At 53.7% G+C, this 22904-nt stretch overlaps 2 protein-coding genes across 2 annotated transcripts in view; one reads left to right on the top strand and one right to left on the bottom strand.

The window, feature by feature from the left end:
* MCPH1 (microcephalin 1) overlaps nt 1-22904 on the top strand; it is a 108787-nt gene that overhangs the window by 69729 nt on the left and 16154 nt on the right. The gene's annotated exons all lie outside the window — the stretch shown is intronic.
* The window catches only part of ANGPT2 (angiopoietin 2), a 45264-nt gene that overhangs the window by 11280 nt on the left and 11080 nt on the right, over nt 1-22904 (bottom strand). Inside the window, exons 2-5 of the mRNA XM_054566207.1 lie at nt 9659-9814; nt 7205-7326; nt 2813-3045; nt 913-1043 (exon numbers count right to left, since the gene is read on the bottom strand). Of these exons, the coding sequence (XP_054422182.1) occupies nt 913-1043; nt 2813-3045; nt 7205-7326; nt 9659-9814 (642 nt within the window). The remainder of the gene's footprint in view (nt 1-912; nt 1044-2812; nt 3046-7204; nt 7327-9658; nt 9815-22904) is intronic.

Genomic DNA, 22904 nt, shown 5'->3' with positions numbered 1-22904 from the left:
TTCATCCCCTCCGAGCACACTGTCCCCGGAGCAGCTGCAGGCCCGCTCCCGGAGCCGGCCGGACGAATGGTGGAGCCTCTGGGCATCTCCAGCGAGGCCGCACGTGCGCCACCCCGGCGGCAGCCTCCGCTGGTCGGGACCCTTCCCGCAGCCGCGGTGGGGCGCACACATATGCTGCAGTCCGCACTGCGTCTGGCGGAGAAAATGGTCTGCTCCGGGCCGAGCGTGTGCGTCTTCAGCCCCAGCGGCGGCGGAGAGCAGCTGGCTGCAGCGGTCCTGGGTGAGCGGCCTGCGGGCTCCTGCGGGGCCCTGGGCCTTGGGCCCTGGGCCCTGGCAGCAAGCCCTCGAGGTCGCCGCCGTTGCCGCAGTGACACGCGGTCCTCCTGGCTTTTCACACTGTGCTGGTGGTGCGCACACGGCGCACACACACGGGCCTGGGTGCCTGCGGTGGTGCCCAGTGAGACTGGGTGCCCGCACATGGCCACCTCCTTGTCCCACGCGCGCACTGCGGCCGCCCCTGGCGACACAGGCAGGGTGGGCACGCTAAGCCTGAGCTGCCAGGGGCAGGCCTTCCATGTCTGCATTCTGGGACCCTGTGGCTGTGAGCTCATGAGGGCACTGGGAGGCGGAGGAGACACCACTGTTATTTGAAACAAGGATGGAAAGGCAAGCCATGGATACCCCACACCTGGTGTGGGAAGACGTGTTCTTTAAATTTCACGAACGAGAGTCACACCTCACGGGAGACAGCTGGCAGCCTGCACGCCCCAGCCCAAAAAGGCCAGGAGCACTTGTTGGGGCTTGGAGCCTGGCTGGCCCCGCGCGCACGCGTGCACAGCAGGCGGATCCCAGCCCTGTGACCCGCACCCTCCACGCCCAGCCTGGCAGGGAGACCCGGGGGGCAGCCCTTACCTTGACCTCCTCCGTGGAGTTGGGGAAGGTGAGCGTGTAGATGCCGCTGGTGGTCCGGCCGGCCCTGAACGCTTCCGCACAGTCTCTGAAGACGGCCTGTGTTTCCTTAGCCACCAGGCCGCTCTTCGCTGCTTTTGAAAACAGAAGAGTGTTTGTGTGGAGTTCATGGAAAGATACAAGGTTAGGATTTCAACATACGCTCATTTGCGAAGTTTTATTACATTTGAATTCTTAATAGTAGGTCAAAAGGATGTGCCAGTTTTTTTACCCTTTTAAGTAAAGCTACTCCAGCCCTGTTCTGTATACACTCAGCGACTGGGACAGTAGACTGCACTCCTTTTTGATCTACCTGGGATACGGTACTTCACAATCAGCTGGAATAAACTACCAGTTTTTAAACTCTTCTGGCTTGAGTAGAATCAGATAAAGTTATTGCAGGAGAATAAAACAGAACACACTGAAAAACAGCGCTACCTGTGCAAAGGTTGTGTGGCCGGCCCTCCGCTACCATGCCATCCAGGCCGCCCTTTCCCTCTTTTTATGTACATCCGAGACCAAGTCCTTACACATTCTTTAGAAGATGGGCTTCCGACATTAAATGTGCTTTGGATTTTTAGCAACTACCCTCTAATTGTTTGTGTTAAAGGGGAACCTCGCGTGAATTTTATCTCTACCTTTGAAATTCTTCATCTAAGTCTGAAAATTCTAGGACTTGCTGAGTTCAACATTCAGACCCCCCAGTTCTTTTTTGCCACATCAGAAAAGGGGTGTGTGTGTGCTTTTGCGCGCACGCGTGCGTGTCCTCACAGGGGTTTGCCCGTGTGTCGCCGCAGAGCCCCCACGCGCCGTCCCTGGCCTGGCTGCCGCGGGCCTTGCAGGGGGCGGGCGACCCAGGCTGCCCTTCTCCGCTGGCGTCTCCCGCCAGGGCCCGAGCTGCCCGTTGGCCTCTTTGGTGGCACCTCAGCACCAGCACCTCGCCCTGTCCAGCCCCACCGGGCAGGTCAGACAGCTGTCTGCTGCTTGTCTGTGGGAGTTGAAAACAGCACTTCTAAATTACAAGAGTGTGAAACTCTGGCTGGAGGGCGCGCGGTGCAGACTGGGACCCCGGGGTGACAGCCGCCACGGGTTGGGGCTGCTGCTGTTGCGTGTGTTCCCTTGTTTAGTAGGAGCCTTGTTTCCGGGTTCTGTAAAAGCTGGGGCAACTGCGCGACTTGAGGAAAGGGGGAGAACGTGTTTGCAACGGAATGGTGGGTGTCTCAGCGTGATTCTTATGTGAAGTGTATCTGTGTCGAAGAACACAAGCTGAAAGGCCATTATGAGATAAACCATAGCGAGAACTGGACCCAATTTGTTTAAGAAAGAACTTAAAAATGCTACAGAGATCGTCTGTCCCCGCTAAGGAGCGACTGGAGACACTGCCTGTGTCCCTCCGTGGTCAGGGGAACGGGAGGCAAAGAGCACCGAGCGGCGGAGAGCAGGCGAGGCTGCACTGGAGGGGCCGGCTCCCAGCCCAGCGCAGCCCCTGACGGCTGGTGCAGACAGCATCGGATGGGCCCGCTTTGCCTTCCCGCGGCTGCGTTACCCTGCCGGGCCTCCTGTATCTATCTGGTAAATGGTGCAGTTGGCTCAAGTAAGGCTCTGTGATGCCTGGGAATCAAAACTGCCTTTGCAGTGTTTTGCTTCGTAACAACCCATCCGTGTAAATATATACCCGCTTCCTCCCACTCTCTCCTTTTGAATGGGTTCTACATTGAGACCTTACAAAGCTTTCATAGCAGATAGATAAGAAAAGTAGTGCCTTTTTCTGAAAGATGAGGATTTCCTTAGGACTTTGAGGGGTTCCCCGACACAGAATTTAAGGTGGTGCACAACTGCAGGGAGGCGTGTAAACGGCACTTACAGCCTGGCGCGGACATCATGGTCAGCAGGTTGTGCACCGTCTCCATCAGGTCATGCTGCTGTTTCTGCAGCACGGAGTTGTTCACGGTCGCCGTCACTAGCTGCTTCTCCAGCTCCTCGATGAGGGAGTTCTGCTTGGACACCAGCACCTGCAGCTGGTCCTTCTCCTCCTGGAGCGACTGGAGCTGAACGATGTGCTTGTCTTCCATGTCGAGCACCTTCTTTTCTAGGAGGCTGGTGGAGGGAAACCATCGTCAAGACCCAGTGCCTTAGAAGCTGGGCAAGGCCGGGGCCTGGCACTGCGCCTCCTCGCGTGGCCACCTGGGCGGGCTGTCCGCTCTCCGGGTGTCCGTGAATACCCACGTATGGAAATAAAATCTCTCTCTAAAACAAAGGCGCTGGGTTATAGGGTCTCTGGGGCCCCTTCTACTTCAAATAATCTAACCCTGTTCGTGCCTTTTCAGGGGCAGTAAGGAGCTTTTTCTCCATCTTTAACACTGCAAACAACACTATGAAGCCAAGGAACTGAGTACCTATTCAAAGTCTTAATTGTAAGCATTACCAGTCAGTATTAAGAATTATTATTATTAGACACTCAGTGGTAGCTCTTAAATTTATCCCAGCCTATGGGTCATTGTGAGCCAGGACAGTAAGTCTACTGTCAACATGTCACATCAGTAAATAATCAGTTACTGGGACATAGTCATTTGCAGCTGACTTGCATCAGTTTTACCATGTCTGTCTTTAACTGTCATTTCCTAACATTTTTCTTGATAATCAGCTTTCTATCTGTATGTCACTTTGACAAATTTAAAAACCACGGTGACTCACCGTAAGCAGAAGGGCAACCTGAAAATAGATGCATAAAGCGCTGGTTTCCTGCCTGAGACCGTCTCTGCACCTCCCGTGTGCAGGCAGGCGGTGCGCTCAGGGACACCCCTGCAGCGTGGGACCAAGCCCCCAGCGCAGGTGTGCGGGGCACCCCCAGCCACATCACTGCCTGTGGGCCGACGTTCGGCCAGTAGGCAGGAGAGGTGGGGCGGCCCCGTGGCCCCAGCTGTGCACGGGCGCCTGGTCCGCTCAGGGACAGTGTGTTTTCTGGAAACTTCCATCCGTTTCTCCCCAAACTATACCAGTGCAGCTGTCGGGGCGGTCACACCCTTATCTAAAAGGTCCCGTCTAAGTGCGAGCTCAGCCCAGGCCGGGCCGGCACAACACGACAGGGCCACTGCGTGGGGCCCACAGAAGCTCAGGCCACAGCGAACAGCCCCTGGGGGACCCCAGGCCACGCAGTTGGCAAAACGCAGGGCAGGCCCGTCACTAGCTGTGAAATCAACTCAGCGGGTCGCAATCGGCATTTTTTAATGGAAGGAAATTGAATACGGCTCGCCCTTGAACAACACAGATCTAAACTGTGGGTCCACCTATATACAGATTTTTTCCAGTAAATACCTTTACCGTTTTCTCCGTGGTTGAGAGTCTGAGGATGCAGAGGGCTGACTGTATGCGTTGATACGTCATTTAATACAGGGGACCGAGTACCTGCAGATTTTGGCACCTGGTTGGGAGCGCCGAGGGGGGTCCTGGAACTAATCCCTTGAGGATTCAGAGGGTTGTTAAGTTTGTAGGGAGTCAAGAGTTATTTGTGGATTTTCGACTGAGTGAGGGTTTGGCGCCCCAATCCCTGTGTTGTTCAAGGGACAAGTGTAAGTGGGAGAAAACAGATGAGAACAGCGTGTGATTCCGTAGCAAGGACTTGGCGCAGCAAGCAGCGCGGTGACCAGGGAGAGGCGGGTGGGGTCACGTGAGGGCGGCTCTCCTCGTTCCAGGCTTTGCTCGCTGGCGGTTTACTTGATTTTCTGATACACGATGATGGATTTGATCATAAAAGTTGGACTTATGCACAGCTTAACTTTATAGAAACATAATTCAGGGTCAGCTGGGAGGTGTGGGGAAATATCCTATTTTAGCAGATACACAGGCTGGTTCCTGTTGATTTTAAGAGTTTGTATTGCCGAGGGTCATAGCACTTTCCAGTAACAATATAATCACGATACCAATAATTACCATTTAATTGAACTGGTACGAGTAGCCCCTAAATCAATTATTTTTAGAGGGAAAAATAGACTGATATGTTGGAAAACCCATGGTCAGTTGCAATTGCTGCTGGCGCATTTGAAGGTATTGGAGTGGCGGTTTTCGGAACAGCGTCAGCCCTGGTAAACACCTGGCCTTCGCTGAAAAGACCCCATAAAGAGCGCGGATGCGCCGCGGGGAGACTGTGGAAGATCATTTGAATTACGGCTGCTGTATTCAATGCAGTCACATTTTGCAATGATGGTTTTGCAAGTGAAATCTTCGTTTAGTCAAAATTTAAGGCACCTGAAAACATGGTGTGTCAACCTCATTGAGAGGTGTAGAGTCACCAGCGCAATTTCCTCCTTTGTACTTATTTACAAAGTTGTGGATGGAGGAAAACCTCACCGTTGTCTTTTCGTATGCATAGCAAAGAAAACGTGAGTCTGCAGCTGCTGACCAGGCTGGCGTCCCTGTCTGCCTGCCTGCCTGCAGGTCTGGGTTTGTGGGGTGTGGTGTTTGCAGTGAGTCAGCTGCTGGAGGCACCCTCCAGGGCGGCACCTGCGGGTCATCCCGGACCAGCCAGGCATCTCCCCGCAGTCCAGGCTGCGGAGCGGTTCCAGGTCGCCCGAAATTTGACTGTGTCAGATACGTTTGACGAGGTGGCTTTATGGAGAAAATGTGATGTTTACATTTCATTTCACACAAAACTGGGTTGGAATTATTGGGGAAGTTCATTATCGGTCAATGCAGATTATTAAATTGGGGGAAGCACGAAGCATTTAAATGAACAAAGAAAGGACCGTCTAAGCAAGAGTAATGGGAAAACACAGCCAGCTTCGGTGCCGCTGGGGCGCCTCGCTCACGCAGCGTGAAGCTTCCCGCAGGAAGTCCCACTGCATCGGGTAGTCAAGAGATGGAGTGGCCGAGGTTGACTGTGTTTTAGAGCAGTTCGGGCTGCCTGTGACGGGCAGGGTTTGCTTGTAGAAGTAGAAGTATTCACCAGTGTGTCTGAACTCGGGAATAAAATTCTATTTCTAGGCAAAAGGCCACGGGATTTGACAAATCTTTGCAAAGGTGATACTTGGGTAACGCAACGCAAGTACTTGAACGAGAACTTTGGCAGCGTAGCATAATGAATTAAAACGTAAGGAGGGAGCGGTGTGTGATTCCAGGGTGTGTTCAGCAGAGCCAACACGTCCTCACAGGCGTGACTGGCAAGTGACAGAGTCGTCTGCCAGCACCCACGTGTGCCCAGCAGGACTGCCGGTGCCCAAGAGGGTGTCGTTAGGAAAGGCCTTGTTAGCAAAATTATGTTAGAGAGACTGGAATAGCTCCGCTCCAGATCTCGAACGCTTATTTCCTACTTTGCAGAAGAGAAAATTTGAAGCATTAAAAAATATATTTGGGTTAAAAGTAGACTTGCTTTTTCAGATTCTAAGTTAGTGAGTTAAGCTTGCTGCCCAAAGAAGAGAAAGAATTATTTCAGCTTAGTTCTTGATTAACAGGAAAGAATGATGATAAGATGATCAGTGGATCATACTTTTTGGTTCAGGACAAAGCATTATTGAATTGAAATTATTTCCTCATAAAGTGGAAAGTCTAGTGTGGTCTGACCATGCTCCGTGTCATCTGCATGTTTTGATTAGAAATGAGAAAGTAGCACCTCAGGTACCTGAGCACAATTGTCATCCTGAGCCTCCAGCTGGAAGACACAGGTAAACAGTCCCCACTGATCCCCCATAATGTTTGTTTTTGTATTGTTTTTAGTTCGCATTTTTCTGTATTTAAATACTAGCAGAATCCTATTTAATCTTAGCTTTTGGTATTTATTACATGTTTTAAGAGTAAGTAAATACTGCATTATGAAACGTGCTTCGGTTTTACAATGTAAGTGTAGTTTTCCAGCTGTAGATTGTTTGCCATTGGGGGGGGAAAAAACTAGTTTTCCAGAGACAAAGAAACTTGGTGAAGTTAATATGGAAATGCCTAGGCCGGGGCCCGCTCTCCACAACACTGGCAGCGGCTTTCCGGAACGCGGGGGCAGACTTGGGAGAGTTCAAGTCAGCACATCTTTAAGGGCCCAGAGGATGAAAAACAGAACCGAGGACTGAGTTAGCAGTGCAGACTCTTCCTGCATTTTCCTCCAAACCCTTGCCCTGCCTTCCCCTCACAGAGTCCCTGATCCTTATGAAATTTTAAATTAAGAAATTCAGCACTTTGGAAGAATATGTATAATTAATAGTCATATGACATAGTCTTGTGTATGTAGAAAGTGTGCAGTTCTGGATTATAAATTGTTTTGTACTTTTATTACCTGTTCTTATCTTGCAATTTGTTTATTTCACTGGTCTGATCCAAAATCTGTTTTTCCAATTTGTTTGTAGAAAGGGAATGTTCCAGAAGCTGAAGTTCAAGTCTTGTTGTCTGATTTAATACCTAAATGTAACAAAATAAAATTCCTATTTACTATTTTTAAAATTAGATATAACTTCCTTTTCATTAAGTTATCTCAATTATAGGAAAACATAACTGAAGCATTATGTATTTACCCAGCTCTCTTACTTTGGCATGTTTTTCACTATCAGAAAAGTCTCAATTTCCTGGGTTGCATCAGAGTTTGTTTAAGCTTTTTAACTGGGTCTTTATTTTGGAAAGTGTTTAATAGTCTGGACAATGGTATTTGTGTCAAATAACATAACGTCATTTTTCTTGTCCTGCCATGTGTTGCCGTCTCACACAGGGAGGCAGGTCAGAGTGTAAAGTGGTGCAGTTAATGTGCCAGAAAGCGTTGGTGGCCATCCAGCCTGTGCCCCAAACCGCGCGGCGCGCTCGTGCTGGTCGGCAGGCGCCGTGGCTGGGATCCCGCGCTGCCACGCCGGCACCTCCTGGTCCCTGGTACTCGCTGGTGTGGCCTCGTTCCTCCCTCGCGTCTTTTTCCGAGTCCGAAGACCGCGGCCAACGGCCGCTGGGACGCAGTGACTCGCCAGTCTGGCGCGGGACCGGGGCTGGCCTTGGAGCCCGCCTGCTGTGCCGCGTGCAGTGCTGCTGTTCCCGTGCGTTTCCCCACCTTTGGGGCGAACTCCTGCACGTTTGGCTGCCGTGGAGCCGGAGGAAGCCATTACTCACATCCTCTGTGTTGCGGTTTTTCAGGATGTGAAGTCACATGGAGGGGCAGGCAGGGCTGTTGCCCAGGAATGAGGTCCTTGAGAGGAGCTTTGTTTGCTCGGGTCTGGGTCTCACACAAGGGCTGGCCCCCCGCGTGCAGGTCAGGGACAACCCAGCCCTGAGCGACAGTGGGTTGCATCCCCACCAGGAGCACGCCTGTGGGAGCGAGTCGCGGCCACAGGGGCGGCCCCACGTGATGGCTGGAATGGCGACTTGGCTTTCGTGGCTGGGCCCACACGTTCTGCACTGGCTGTGGCTGGCAGGGCCTGGAGGGCCGGGTCTTCCGTTTAATTCAGAGCGGCTGTAACAGGAGCAGGGCAGGAGGTGGGGCAGCAGCGTGTGGGTCGCGGCTGCCCCAGGACCCGCTGCAGCGCTGACCGCCGCTTCCGCAGGCAGCCAGCTGCCGGGGCGTCCACGTTCCTGTCGTCTCTTACCTCGCAGGCCTGCCTGCGTCCCTTCGTGGTCCCATTTTATGGTCTCTGAGAGGCCGACAGAATCTTGCTTCGTGCAGAAATCGTCACATTTGCACTAAAACCTATTTCACACAGTGACCGCTCTGCAAATGCTCCAAGCAGGTGGCCTCCGCCGCGCGGTGCCACGTGTTCCGACTCGGTCCGGCCACCCTCGTTGGCTCAGGTGGACACGGCGGCTGCCCTCTGCAGCCGTCTCCCAGCGCCTGGTGTCCTGGACCCAGGATGGGCAGTTTCACAAGGTTTTTACAAACCACAGCCCCAACCAGAAACAGCTCATGAAAGCGGGTGAGTCTGCCTCAGGCAGGATGCAGTGAAGGTTTACATCCCAGCTCGCTCAGCCTTACACTCCCTCATTACTGTCACCTGAAAACACAGGAAATGGGCTTCCTGACACCCACCAGCTCTACTCTCAGACGGTGAGGAATGTGAGTTAATCATTAATGATTTATCTCAGTAATGGACTATGGATATATTGGTACTTTCACTTTTAAATTTTTATATTTTTTCATTCTTAGTTTTTATTGTATCTCTGGATTACAGTTTATGTATTTTCATACTTGGCTTTTATTACCTCTTTGTTCACCCTTGTCTCTGTCAAGTCCTACAACGACTGTATAAACCCACAGGACAAATCGTATAAAATCATACCACGAACTAACTATATAAACTTACACCACACATTATTCTAACAGTTCTTGGAGATTTAGGTTTTATCCTAACTGAAGAGGTAGCTTGAAGGACAGGGTTTTAGCCCCGTGCCTTAGGGCTTGTCATCTCTCAGGCATCGAAGAGTTGCCTTCGAAACGAAAAGAACACCCGAGTCCAGAAGACACCAGTGAGGCAAGAGAGCATTCAGCTTGCAGTCACCGCGTACGAAGACTGTGAGAATGGTCTGAGTGTCCTTAGTGGAGTCTGTGCAATTTCACCTCAGCGCTAAAGATGAAAGTGTACTTACTGATTTTAAAGTCCTATATAGTCAGCAGGTATTAGGTCCTTCCTAGTTCACCCTTCTCTCTGCTAAGGGCGACCTCTCTCTACGTTGCCGTCCCTTCCTGCAGTTCCCGGGCTGCATGACCCCATGCTGGCAGTGATGGGGCCGGACCCTGCGCGCTTGCCGCGTCCCCACTTACTTGGGCCTCGACATCGGTGAGCTTGCGCGTCTGCTCCGCCGTCTGGTTCAGCAGGCTTGTCCCAATCTCGATCATCACGGCGGTCTGGTTCTGCACTGCGTTCTGCTGCATCTCCGCCATCTCCTTCCTCATGCTCTCCTGGATGTAGCTCTCCAGCTGGGGACACACACGGGGCAGAGCGGCCGTCGTGAGTCAGGCGGCCAGAGACCGTACTCCTGAAGGCACCCCCTGCCTTCAGCAAACCTGGGGTGACCTGGGGCTTGCTTTGATTTTGAAGTTTTGTTGTTGTTTTTTTAATCACCAAAAGTAAAATACAGTGTGATTTTACATAACTCAAAACCTGGCAGCTTTGCAACACTGCGTAGCAGACAAACTAGCGGTCTGCACCGAGCCAGGCCAGGGAGGGAGCGAGGCTGCCTCTCCAGGAGGACAGATGGACGACGGACGGCGGCCTGTCCGGGAAGAGCCGTAGGCCCCTCTCGGCCATGTCCGTCCAGCTGTCCCTGTTCTGCAGGGACCAAGGGTTTGCGTCTAAGGAGCGTCATTGCTCCTACCGCGTTCTAGCCTTACCAAGACTGCACGGGAAAGGCGCACCTTGGGGCCTGCCCTGCGACTGTCGGGGTCGCCCCTCAGCCCCCCTCGGCAGCCCCCGGCCCCTTCCCTCTCCCTGAGCTCTTCGCACTGCACCCTGTCCCAGGGTCCCTCACGGGTGTGCCTTTGTCCTGAGTTCCTCAGTTCACGCATTGGACAGCCTCAGCCCCCTGCTCGCACATCCATCGCTGCACGTGCTGCTCAGGGCGGGTGCTTCTCCCCTGGGGCTCTGGGGCCCATGGGTGCAGGGGCTCCCCGTGACAGGAGCGTGAGCACAGGGGAGCGGAGCGGCCGGGGTCACTCCCGCAGGCCGTCAGGTAGTCTGATTAACTGCTCACACAGTGCGGTGGCGGGCGGTGGCGGCGGGTTGCGGGCTGTGCGCCCTGCTCCCTTCTTCCCAGCCTCTGACTCGAGGTAAATGGCTTATCTTTGTGGGGACTCCGGGGTCCTCATATGTAAAATGGTGTGTCTGATTGGTCAGCGGGCTGTTGTAAGCATTAATCGAGCTATGTTTTTTCAGCTGCAGTTGATACCTGACGTGATTTTCTGTTAGTTTCCAGGTGCAGCCTGGTGGTTAGACATTTATGCAATTTACCAAGTGACCCCCCCCCCCGCAGTCAGTCTAGTGCCCACCGGACCCCACACACAGTTATTACGACATCATCGACTGTATTCACTATGTCATGCTTTGCACCCCCACAACTGTTCTGTGCGTGACCACCAACCTGTGCTGCTCAGCCCCTTCGCTTCCCCCCGCCCCTCGCGCAGCCCTCAGTCTGTTCCTTGCATCTGTGACTCTGTTTCTGTTCCATGCGTTTCTTTTGTTGTTTAGATTGCACGCATAAGTGAAATCATAGAGTATTTGCCTTTGTCTGACTTAGTGCACTTAGCAAAATCACCTATCGGTCCATCCATGCTGTTGTAAATGGTGAGATTCCATTGTTTTTATAGCCTGTAATGTCCCACTGTGTATATATACATGCACCGCATTTTTATCCACTCATATATGTAGGTGGACACTTGAGCAGCTTCCATATAATGAAGCTATGTATTAATTTTTGTATTCTCACCCGAGAATATATTTATTGAGTTTTAGAGAGAAAGGAAAGCGGGGGAGGAGACACTGATGTGGGAGGACCACCTATAGGCTGCCTCTCCTCCACGCCCAGACCGGGGACAAAGCGACCTTCGCTGCGCAGGACAGCGTTCCAACCACCCGCACCACCGGCCCGGCTCGTTAGGCTGTGCTTTTACAGTCGTGTATGCATAACTCGGGGCACTTAAAATTCAGTTCTATTTCTTCTTTGTTTTTTTGTCATGATCCAGTGATAGGAGCCACAGTTCCATTCGCTGTTCTAAAATCTAAGATGAGGACAGGACCCTATTTTTATTTCTTAATCACATAGTTACAACTTAAATATTTTTTATTCAGTTGAGTGATTAAAAATCGGCCACAAAGCTGCTGGTAGCACGGTTACTTTTTAAACCGCAGAGCAGCCCTCAGTGGGTCTGCGGCAGGCCCCTGCGTGCCCCTCTGCCCCTGCCCAGGAGAGGCAGGGGTGGGGCTGGGGGGCCTTGGCGTTGGCGGCTCCACGGCTCCACGGCTCCACGCTGTGTCTTGGGTGGGGTTGCAGGGCTTTAGGGTTCCGGTGGCACTGTCAGCATCCCCTCGCGGGGCTTGCTGGCCAAGGCCGGTCCCCACGCCCACGCATTTCCCATCTCCAGGCGCTGGGGGCTGGGATGCTCCGTGGGCCCCCCTCGGCTCTCCCCTGGAGGCTGTGGGACAGGAAGCCTGACACCTGCTGGAGCCCCCAGGCCACGTTGGTGTGGCCTGGAGGCCTATGCCCCTCCTCCTCGTCCTCTGTGTGACTGGAGCTAGGCTAGGCCCGGTGTGAAGAGGCACAGCCCCTTCCCTCCCCTCCCACGTCCCAGCATCTCTGCAGACTCCTCCAGCAGCATCCGTTAACCCTCGCCGGCCGGCTGGGCCCGGGCGCAGGCTCGTTGGTGGCCGTGTGCGCCGGAGTCCACTCCTTCCGCCTGTCCTTCCCCTGCCTGTTAAAAATCGTGACTTGTGTGGTTTCAATATGCCGTCCAAAAGAACCTAGATCTTGAGTGTGTGACTGCTCCCCCGGCTCCCTACACTCATTCATCACCATGGGAATGATGGAATTTTTGAGGTTAAAGTTAAAGCTGTAGAAGTCATCTAGAGAAGTTATCTTAGTTACTCTTAACACCGAGCAAAAATAATATTTAGAAAGACTTAGTCTGGGAAGTTTGGCGCAATTACAGATAGATTCAAGCTGGAGCATGGTGTAAGTCTACACTCCGAAGTACTAATTTATAAATGATTATAAATAAAGGCCGTTATCTTACCGCCTTCAGTACGTAAGAGCTAAATGAAAATTATCCTATCTTCTGTCACTCTACAGGATATAGCCAGAGGGGAAAGTGAATTCTTTAATCCTTCCCCAGCCCTGTTTCTAGAACTGCTGGGTCAAATATGTTTACAGCCACCAAGAGACATGAGAGAGTTGTTTATAATTTGCCATTTTGAAGTCATGTTCCAATTTAAAATTATACTTAGGAACTTTAAAAGACATAAAAGATCCAAATTATAAAAAAATTTCTTAGCTTTATTGCCGTAACTTTTCCTAAGCTTGAAAATGATAGAATGCAAAATTTTCTAAGCCACTACTTTTCAGCTTTTCGGGATGATGAGGTGTTTATGTATAGGGTGCGGGGGAGGGGGGTTTCATCTTACACTGAAGCAAATTACAGATGTCTGTATATGCGCGGTGTGTGTATATGGATGTCATGTATGTGGTATACGTGTGTGTAGTGTCTATATACAATATGTACAACACAACAAAGTGAAATTCAATAGGTTACAACCCGTTTGCTAGCTAATCAAAGTCTTGGGAGAAAGTGGAACAGAAACGGAAACATCAAGTATGAGACATTTTGTGTTGATTCCCAAAAGGATTCCTGTTCTCACACTCGAAGCAATGAGACGGAATTCAGGTTTTAGGAGAAGTGGGCGAGTTGAAGACCCTTTAAGAGCAAAGAGGAATGTAAGTCTCAGTGACCGCCGCAGTAGCTCGAATTCAGGTTTGGGGGCCGCGTGCAGCGTCTCAGCGGCCAGGACTCCGGGCGCCTGGTGTCAGAGGGCGCGCGGGGAGCCAGGGTAGGGGAGCCGGCCAGCCCTTCAGCCCACGGGCCGCTCCGCCCTTCTCCTGCCTGTCATCAGCCCAAGCTGCGCAGCCCCGAGTTGGCGTGCGTGAGTGTCTGAGGACGGCAGCGCCCTGAAAACCAGATAGGCCACCTCCCATGCAGGAGGGAAGGGCGGTCGTTTTCACAAACAGGAAAGCCTAGGCTTGACGGTTACTCACACTGATTCTGTCTCCCAGGAGGCTCATGACTCAAGAATCTGTGTTCCCTCCAAAGGCTAGCAGTGCCTTTGGAGAGGAACACTCTCCACAGGGAGACGAAGGTTCCCATAGGGAGAGCTCCCTCGGGCGGGGCTCACCCTAGGTCCCCGCGAGGCCTGCGGGACCTGCGTCTAAGGCGCACCTGGACAACTCCCGGGCTCTGGGCCCAGACCCGTGAGTTCTTTTCCAGTTCATGGCCCCGAAATGTCTTTCTGTTTCGTGTCTGGTTTTTAATTGTCTACTGCTGAAACCCAGAAATAGGGAAATCTGCCCAATGAAATTCCATTTAGTGTGAGGAAGTCTTCATAGGAGAAACAGGAGGATGCCACTGAGACCTCCGCCCCCACTGGCAGCTCTGGCCGGGTCCCCACCGATGGAGGGGCATGGCCGCGCATACCCGATCTGCAGGGGCAGCTGTGGCGCGGTGCACGGTGCCGGGCCCTGCCTTCCCGCCTGAACATGACTGGGCAGAGACGCTGGTCCGCGGGGCCAGGTGCCTGACAGGGTCCCCAGGACCAGTTTGAACAGACCTTGCGGACGGTCATTTTGCCTGCCCCTTAATTAATGCCCTGAGAGCGGGCCCTTGAGCCATCACCCCTGGCTCAGAGCTCCAGTGCGTGGTCCCAGAGCTTGCAATAAACAAGTGCAGGCAGCTGCTGTCAGTTGCTTGGCTGGCTGCTCAGCATCACTGTCCTTTGCTAAACAGGACAGTTGCGCCTCAAACATGTGTTTAAAGTGGGCAACACGTCGAAGCTCTAGCAACCAGAATAAAAAACCGTAATATAACATCAACATCCATTTTTTTTTTTAATGTAAGATACATCCTGACATTTTTCTTGACTCCCCTTACATTTAGAATGATCCAATTTAACAGGAAAATGAGCCTTTGTGCGAGGCCGCTGTGGCAGATTGATTACACATTAAAACATCTCCCTCCCTGTCTTCCTTCTCACCAAGGTTGCCATTGCTGTTTTTTCTACCAAAAGGAAAGTGATGTTGAATTTGGGTGGGGAAAGGAAAACATAGTTTACAAAACCGGTCCCCGACTTGGAGGTTGGGATGCTGGTCCCTCACCAACTATGCAGATCCAGGTCGGGGGGCCATTCCCACTTAAATCAACCTCCACGTCCTGGTACCTCCTAGTTGCTTCGTTTTTGCTCATCTGAATGACCTGATTTCCCCAGCAAATGAACAGCTAGCTCGAGGTTTCATCGGGAACATTTTACTCTCCAGCCTTTCGCTCTAGGATGGTTTTTTTCCTACCCAACGACTCCCTGCTGAGGTGATGCCTTCCTCCCACCCAAGGCCCGCGGTCCTTTCTCTTCCGGGCTCTAACGCAGCCCCTCCTGCCTTCCCACCGCCCACCCTGGGAGGCGCGGCTACACGCAAGCCCCCCGTCGGGGCAGCTCAGGCGCCTGCCTGGCGCCCGGGCCTGCGGGACGAGTGCGGGTCCCCACGCGGCAGCCCCTGCCCACACCTGCACTCGGCAGCCCCTGGCTGAGTTTCTGCGAGCGCCCAGCCCGGCCCCCGCGCCCTCTGGCCTGGGTCCGAGCCTCCTCTGCCGCGGCCCCCCGCCCCTTGGGGGCGGTGCCCCAGCCCGCGCACACCCCTCCAACACCCGCTGCATCGCGGGTCACGTCGTGACGCCACCTCGTTTTCACGTCGTGTACTTTTAAATCTCGGAAGGCTCTGTGTGTGTTCCTGTTTGCCCGGGATACGGGATTTCTGTAGCCATTCCACGGAGATACGTCTGGTAACAGGCGAAACACTCGCTCTTCCTGTTTGCTGGAAAGCTTGAATGCAAGATGATTAAATCCAGGAAGATTCTCTTTGGAAGGCTTTTGACCCAATGTCCTCGGTCCCCCACCGTGAGGTCTCCAGACAGAAGAGTGGCAGCGCTGGGCTGTCCGCCCTCCTTAGAACTGTATTCTGTCTCCATTTGGGGACGCCACCGCCAGCGCAGGTGTGCGCTCGGCGGCAGCGGCTGAGGGATGCCGAGGTGAAAGGGGAAAGGCGGGGTGCTCTCCGGCCCCTCTGTCCCCCAGACGCGTGCAGAGTTCAAATGCCCCGGGAGCGGGAAGTGAGTTTGTCCCTGTGTCCTCTCTGCAGTGACAGCGTGCTTGAAGTTACGTGGCCTTGCAAAGCCTGTAACAAAGCCACTTGCCTTCCAGCAGCTCTGTGATTCCTGTCCACACCCAGTGTAAGGCTCTGTGGGACGTGATCGGAAGCGAAGGCAAGTGGGGCCCTGCCAGGTGGTCCATACCCAGCCTCTCCCACCCCCCACCTGCTCAGACCCCACTGCACAGGTGCCTCCTAGAACTACTTTGCTTTGATCTGTTTTCTCACTGTTTCCTGTGAATATTGTGAGTGACTTTCTACCTGACACCACCCTTAGATAACCCCTGTCCTGTGTTCACTGGTATAAAGAGACCAGAAGGTCACACTAAAGTTACTAGCCTGTCCCCTTCTCCTGTGACATATAAAATTTAAAATAATGTGAGTATACCAGTGTATCCACGCTCCATCGCGTCATATGTTTGCTTTTGTTTGAAAGTGAGAATAACTCCGTGTTCCTTTTTGTCATTTAATTGGGGGATTTATCACGTATGTTTATATGGCTTTACCTCTTCGTATGTTTCTGTTACCATCATTCCAAAATCTAAGGAACAATGCATTTCCCCCCTTAAAATGTCCTGGTCATTTCCTCTTGCTGAATGGGTTATTTTTCATCAGTAGCCGCTATTTAAAATATATGCAGCCTGAAAGGGGCTGCTGTAGGAACCTCATGGGTATGTGGGTATTTCTTGTGGCAAAAGGTGACATGGTTACACCTGTGAGGCTTTTATTTTATTTTATCCTCGCGTGAGGGCTTCTTTGTAAAATTGCTTTCAGAGAGAGAAACATGGATTGGTTGCCTTCTCGTACATGCCCTGACCGGGAATCGAACCCGCCAGGGCTACACCTGTGAGGCTTTTAGGTCTGTGGACCCAAACCTGTACCACAGGTCTCCCCAGACAGAGCCCTGGCTCACAGCACCTTACAGAGACTTGCAAGCCCAGAGCAGATCAAAGGCAGCCAACACCGTGAGATCACGTGTACGCTGACAGCCGGCGAGAGCAGAGGCAGCAGCTTGCAGATGCAAAATGCCACCTGTGCACTCTCCTCCCGAGGCTCTCAGGCTGCCTCCTCTGGGGTTCCCGGTGCAGAGCCCGAGACGGAGGCTGCGCACGGGAAGTGTATTTAAGACGCGGCCCCGGAAGCGGTCAGGGGGACGGGCGCGGGAAGCAGGGCAGGAGGCCACCATGGTGACCCTGTGCGGAGGGCCCGGAGCGTCCAGCTGGGCGGGAAGGAGGACGCCCGTCCCTGCTGGGCCAGGCCGGCCCAGGGCCTCCGTCTGCCCACACTCCTGGGGTCCACCAGAGTCCCGGAGAGGCTTCCACCAGGGTCCCCAGGCCACCGGGAGTCGTGAGCATGGCTGGGCAGCGGGCAGGGCTCTGGTCCCAACTGAGGCAGGGCCCGCGGGTGGCCCCGCATCACAGCGTCACTGCCGAGGCTGCTGGGGCAGTCCCTGCAGAATGGTCAGAAGAGGGGGGCCGAGATGATTCTGAGGCACCCCAAGATCGTCCTGAGACATCGGGTGGCGCTTGCTGGCCTTTTTCCTGCTGCCCGCACGGGCCCGTGGGCCGCGGGGACAAAAGATGAGGCTGCCGCGGTGTGGCCCCAGGTCCCAGGTGGCCTGGCATCTTTGGGCAAAGCTTGTATCAGCGACCTGGGGGACACGTGCAGCCACCCGGGGCCTTACAGAGAGCTGTCGTAAAACCAGCGTCGGAGCCGTGCAGACTGCTGGAGGGGGGGAGGGCCGGGGTGGGAGCACGGGCCGCGGGCATGCGGGGCCGCGGGGCTGAGTCCCCTGCCGCTTGGGAGTCCCCGCTGCCCGGGCGTCCTATGGCCCAGGGCCACTGGCCTGCCTCCTGGGACATTTTCTCCACTTCTCCACTTAGGACACACTCAGGAGACGGAGCTAGAAAGAGATGTAAAGCTATTCCCTCTTTTATACCGCGAACAGAATGACCTGTCGCTGCGCGTGGGAGCAGTTGAAATGCAGCTCTGCAAGTCAGGCCCGGGGTTCAGGCCGCACACCCCGGGCCTCCGTCCCCAGCACGGCTGAGGTTGTGCCTGCCTCTGAAGTGAAGGTGCGCAGAGGGGACGAGCAAGCAGACGTTGCTGTGTCTTCTGTGGTGGACAGACCGAAGCGTGTGTTTCAGAGACACGCGTATTTATAAACACACCTCTGCCTTTGTGTGCAGAGAGATCGTAGACAAGACATAAGTATGTCCCTGCATTTCAGTTCACTAGAGGATGACAGGCCTTCCAAAGCTGCGGGAAGAAAGGGTCTAGAAAGCAAGAGTATGGTTGAAACCTTTCATGTTATGAGTAAGGCTGTAGGGCCTGGATCGCCATGCAAGCTGGTTGCGGAGCAAGACTCTGCATGCCGGTCGCCCGGCGCCTGGCCCCTCCCTGTGACCACAGCGCTGACACACCGGGACTCAGCTGGGAAAACCCGCTCACCAGTGAGCGGCAGCTGCCTTGCCCTTCACTCTCTGTCGACCTGCTGAGATCCCAAAGCCTGTTTGTGTCTTTGGTCTGTCCCTGCTGTTTCTCTCAGTATTATGTGAGTTTGCCCAAATCCTGGGTCCATTTCTGGGGATGAGACAGTGCTGTCCTCTTCAGAGCAGGCTTTTTTTCCTTGTCAACATGAAGTAAATTTACACCATCACAGTTACCACACTGGGCTGGTAGGAAAAGAAAAGGCTAAAGGAGCTTGTTTTTTGTCTGAAGATCCTTTCATCACAAACTAGTTCTCTGTAAGGAGGGCAGAAAGCCTTTTGCTGCTTTAAGAGAGAGGGTGAAGGGCTTGGGAACACTTGAGAAATCTCAGAACCCAGACCTCCTGCTGCCTTCTCTCCCCCTCCTGCCAACAAACCAAAAGGTGGAGAGGGTTCCAGCGGAGAAGACGGGGATTCTACCACAGGCGCTCAGCACGGGGGCACATCTGCGTGAGAGCCCGCGATGGGCGTGCGCACGTGCGGCGAGTGAAGGGGTGCAGCGCCGTGTGTGCAGGCTCCCCACCCAGCGGGGGGTCCCCGAGCCTCACCGGCGTCAGCCCCCTCGCGGGCACCAAGCCGCTCAAACCCCGAGCTGCAGTGCTGCAGTGAGAACGCTGGGAAATTGTTAGGCCCGCGTGTTTTCCTGTTCACGGAGCTCTAGGTGCAGCTTGTGACTTTTATGATGTTGTAACAGCCAAAGTTCCTCCTTCTCTGAGCCATTTCAGAGGCAAAATCTGCCTTTCCTGCTCCACCTGATTGACTCTCGTGTGGCTCTGGCTCCGTCATCATTCTCACAAGTTCTTAAAGCTGCAAGCTTTTCATGTTTTTGTACGTGTTTACATAATTCAGCAGCCATGTGCTCATACTCGGAGGATTGTAGGCTTGCCCGTGACTTGTAGAAGCAAAGGGGTCTAAAACTGATCAATTCTTTTTATAACTCACACTCAAAGTACAGATTGTTTAATGGCTGTGTTTCGCACATTGATTTCTAAAGCTATAAAGCATTGGTAAGCATGTTAATTTATTTTAAACCTGCTCAGTGGAAGAGCTTGTTTTCTAATCAGAAACAATGCAACAGTGCTGTGGCAGGACAGAGTAGTGTGGCTTTTTTCTTCTTTACTAATTATAGCTCTTTCTGTTCATTCCGTGGTCCAAAATTTGCTAGGAAGAGCAGTAAGTAGATGTCAGCGTGCACCCCTCCTGCGTGATGCACTGGGGGTCAGGCTGCGGCTGCCGTGCACTGTGGAAGGCCCAGGAGAGCCCAGGCCTGTCCCACCATGTCTGTGGCTCGGGGTTGAGGGAATTTCTGGCAGCCACATGCCCTGTGGCCCCGCAACTGGAGGGCCAGCCTGGGACGTGGACGCGTCCGTGAGCTTCTGTTCGTGTCTTCCTGGCCTCCTGACCCGAAATGAGAGTGTCTTCCCAGCGCCAACCGTCTCTGCGCAGCACCGGTTCTGGGGCGATGTGGTTTCAGACTCAGGTTTTGGGGGGCCTGTTTACATCCCTTGTTTCAGGGCTGTGTCCCCTAGCGGCCGAGGAAGGGTGCACGTGAAACACCTGGCCAGCAAAGGTGTCATTCGCTCCAAATGTTTAAACACTTGTTATTTTATTTCTGTAGGTTTCGAGTAATGTCACATGAAACTTCACTCTAAGAAGGAGTTCATTTAAATAAAGACAGATATGGCACAGAGAGTGGCAGCTCCCCAAGAAAGAACCTTTCTCACGTCCCGGCTTCCCGTGTCTAAACCCTGTCGAACTGTCCAAACCATGAGGACTCGAACTGGGTTTGGGCCTGATACAGGCCACTGAGCCGGAGCTCCTCAGCTGCTCCCTTGGCCAGCACTTTTCGCGAGTTTCTCGCAGTGGAGTTGTGTTTGGATTTGGAATGTGGCTCCGTGGGAACCAGTTTTGATGGGTTAATGCTGTGAAGCTCGGTTTTTAAAAATAATACAGCGGATTGCTGTTGAATTAAAGGCGGCCACAGGCCGGCCCGCAGCCCCGGATGCCGTGCACAAGTGAGCAGTTCCTCCGGCCCGTTCACACCAGGCTCAGTCCAGAGCAGGCCACGCCTCCTCCGGGGGCAGTCAGTCAGGGAACGGTGGGGGGTAGGGAGAGCGCAGCTGGTCACTCTTGGGGCTGAATGGAAGCCCCAGGGCACCACAGGGAGGTCGTCCTCTTGATCTGCGAGCTCCTGCCGAGGGAACTCCCACATTAGAAATGCGCGAGGCTGGTGACTCAGAGTCCATGGCTTTATCCTGGCAGTTCTAGAGTTTGAGACCTCGATGAAAAGAATTTTAAAAGGAAAGCACTTTCAAACAGTGAAACGTTTGGCGAGCGCTGGTGTGCCGCCACCGCCTTCCTCTGGCGCAGCCGCGTGCTGCCCGCAGCAGCGAACTGAGGACAGGAGCTGGGAATGCGGGGGAGAGCCGCCCAAAGGGGGTTAGACGCGCTCAGTTAGGTGGATTAGAAATTGAACATTCCGAAGCGCAGCTCTTTCCGGATCAAGCAGAAAAGGCATTTGCTCTTGGAAGACCAAGAAAGAATTCATGCTGTTCCCATTAGTCTAAAAATAAATAACAAATAAATAAATGTCTGAGTCATGGTTTGCATTCTGTTGGAGTCCAGTGGCGTCGAGTGCAGTAGGAAAATGATTGACCCCCCGCATAGCTGTGCTGCCGTTGCATTGGGACAAATACAGAGCTGCCTGGGGAAAGTGAAATAAATGAACGAGTCTTTTGCATTTAATCATAGTTTGAGTTAATCCAATTCAAGCATTTCCTCCTTTGAGCAACATTAGAAAAACCTGAGTAAAAAAAGTAGCTTTATTTGTGTTGGATTCAGGTGGGGAAGAAGTTCCACTTCTGATTTCTGAGGCTGGTGTGGAGTTATCGTCACCACACCCACGTGGGGACTCAGACCCTCCTGGGGGGACCCTGGCTGGCCTCTGGGCTGGCTACCAGGTCAGCTCCATCTACCCCTAGGTGTGTCGTCGGTAAACTGGCCACGTGCATGCCTGCCATGCTGTGTTAGCGTGGAAACCACCTGGAGCCTCTCAGCCCAGCCCCCCAGCCGCCCCCCTGCGGCCGCCGGTCCCAGTAGCAAGCTCACAGGAGCCTGGGGGTGGCTCTGCGTTCTGGGGAGACCCCACCGTACTCAGCATCTGCGGCCACCGGCTGGAAGAATGGACGTGTGGCCCACACGGCTCGCCGTCTCCCACGGCTGGACTGGCTGCTGTGCCGTGCTGGGCTGGGACCGGGGAGGCGCGGTGCGTTGTGAACCGTGCGGACGGCATGAAAGCTGGCCCGGGAACGGAGACGTCCCTGTGTGGTTCCAACGTGTGCAAGGCTGGCAGTGCCCAGCTGGCCGCCAGATCCCATGCCCAAGCAATGGGGGTCACTCACCAGAAGAGGAAAGTATCGCATTTCTTCTTTCCGTTTATGTGAATGTGTGGTTTTAATGGGCTACTTAATCATCAGGACATAAATACATATGCTGTTTAGACCCAGCTACTTAATAAATGTAACTGTTTGACATTTCTTTTGGCCGAGAGGTGCCATAAAAACTTGTCTGGGAAACCGAGGGTGCCGTGAGCTGAGAAGGGGATCCAATGTGTCCAGCAGAGCCTTGCATTTCTGGATGGAGACTGTCCCCCCTTCCTCCTGCCCCCAGGCCCGACGCTGCCTTTCATCACCATCTCCACAACTTGATATGTTTAGTGGAAAACCAGTACATCAGAAAGAACTAGTAAGTTATGTAAGATCTTCATTGCGACCTACATTTGAATGTTTTTCCAACTTCCGAAACCGTTAAGAAAACCAACCGTGCTTCTTGCAAGCCAGCTGACTGGCCCTGCGTTTCCTGGCCAGCATGTGGGCCTCGGGCGGGCGCGCCCCGCATGGCGCAGCGAGGGGTGCAGCTCGCACCCATTTGGCGGAGGCGGCTCACTTATGCATGTCATTTATGGCTCACAGCCTTGCTGCCCCCGCTCCTTCGGGCCCCGCGCGGCACGGGGCCTGCGGAGACACCAGGTGCAGGGGGCGCCGGAGCGAGGGGGAAGCCCGTGCTCAGCGCAGCGCGGCGGGTGCTGGCGGTGACGGGCAGCGGCAGCCCTTCCCCACCTTCAGCTTTGGTGCTGGAGGCTGGTGCCTCCCCACCCCCGGCAGCCGTGCCTGCACGCCTGTCCCCCCATGGAGGCTGGTAGAAAATTCCGGTCCCCTGTCACTCTGCTGCCATGAGTTATAGAAAGCATGCCACTGAGAAGTGACTTTTTCTTCTGCATGTTTGAGTTTTTACTCACAACTGAAGGGGAAAAATCCTTTCAAGAGACGCTTCCCTCAGCCGAGTGAGCATCACTTTGGGCCACCGTGGCCCGGCCGGCTCACTTGTTGTATCTCTAGGGAGATGGATATTTACACATATCGAGTGCTTTTTGAATGACAGTGCATGACAGCACAGCACACCACCGCCTCCTCTCCACTCGTCACACAAGGCAGTTAAGACATCTCAACTGACTTATTTAGTGGGAACAGCACGCTCACAGGAAGTGGGAGCGAGGGGTCAGGGGGCACACGGGACGTGGGGGCCAGGGGTCGGGGGGGCGCATGGGACGTAGCGGCGAGG

Source organism: Pteronotus mesoamericanus, unplaced genomic scaffold, assembly GCF_021234165.1.
Source record: "Pteronotus mesoamericanus isolate MK-2021 breed Mesoamerican mustached bat unplaced genomic scaffold, CSHL_Meso_final contig_169, whole genome shotgun sequence".
NCBI lineage: Eukaryota > Metazoa > Chordata > Mammalia > Chiroptera > Mormoopidae > Pteronotus > Pteronotus mesoamericanus.
The sequence above is the reverse complement of the archived record's forward strand: the minus strand, read 5'-3'. Positions and strand labels throughout refer to the sequence as shown.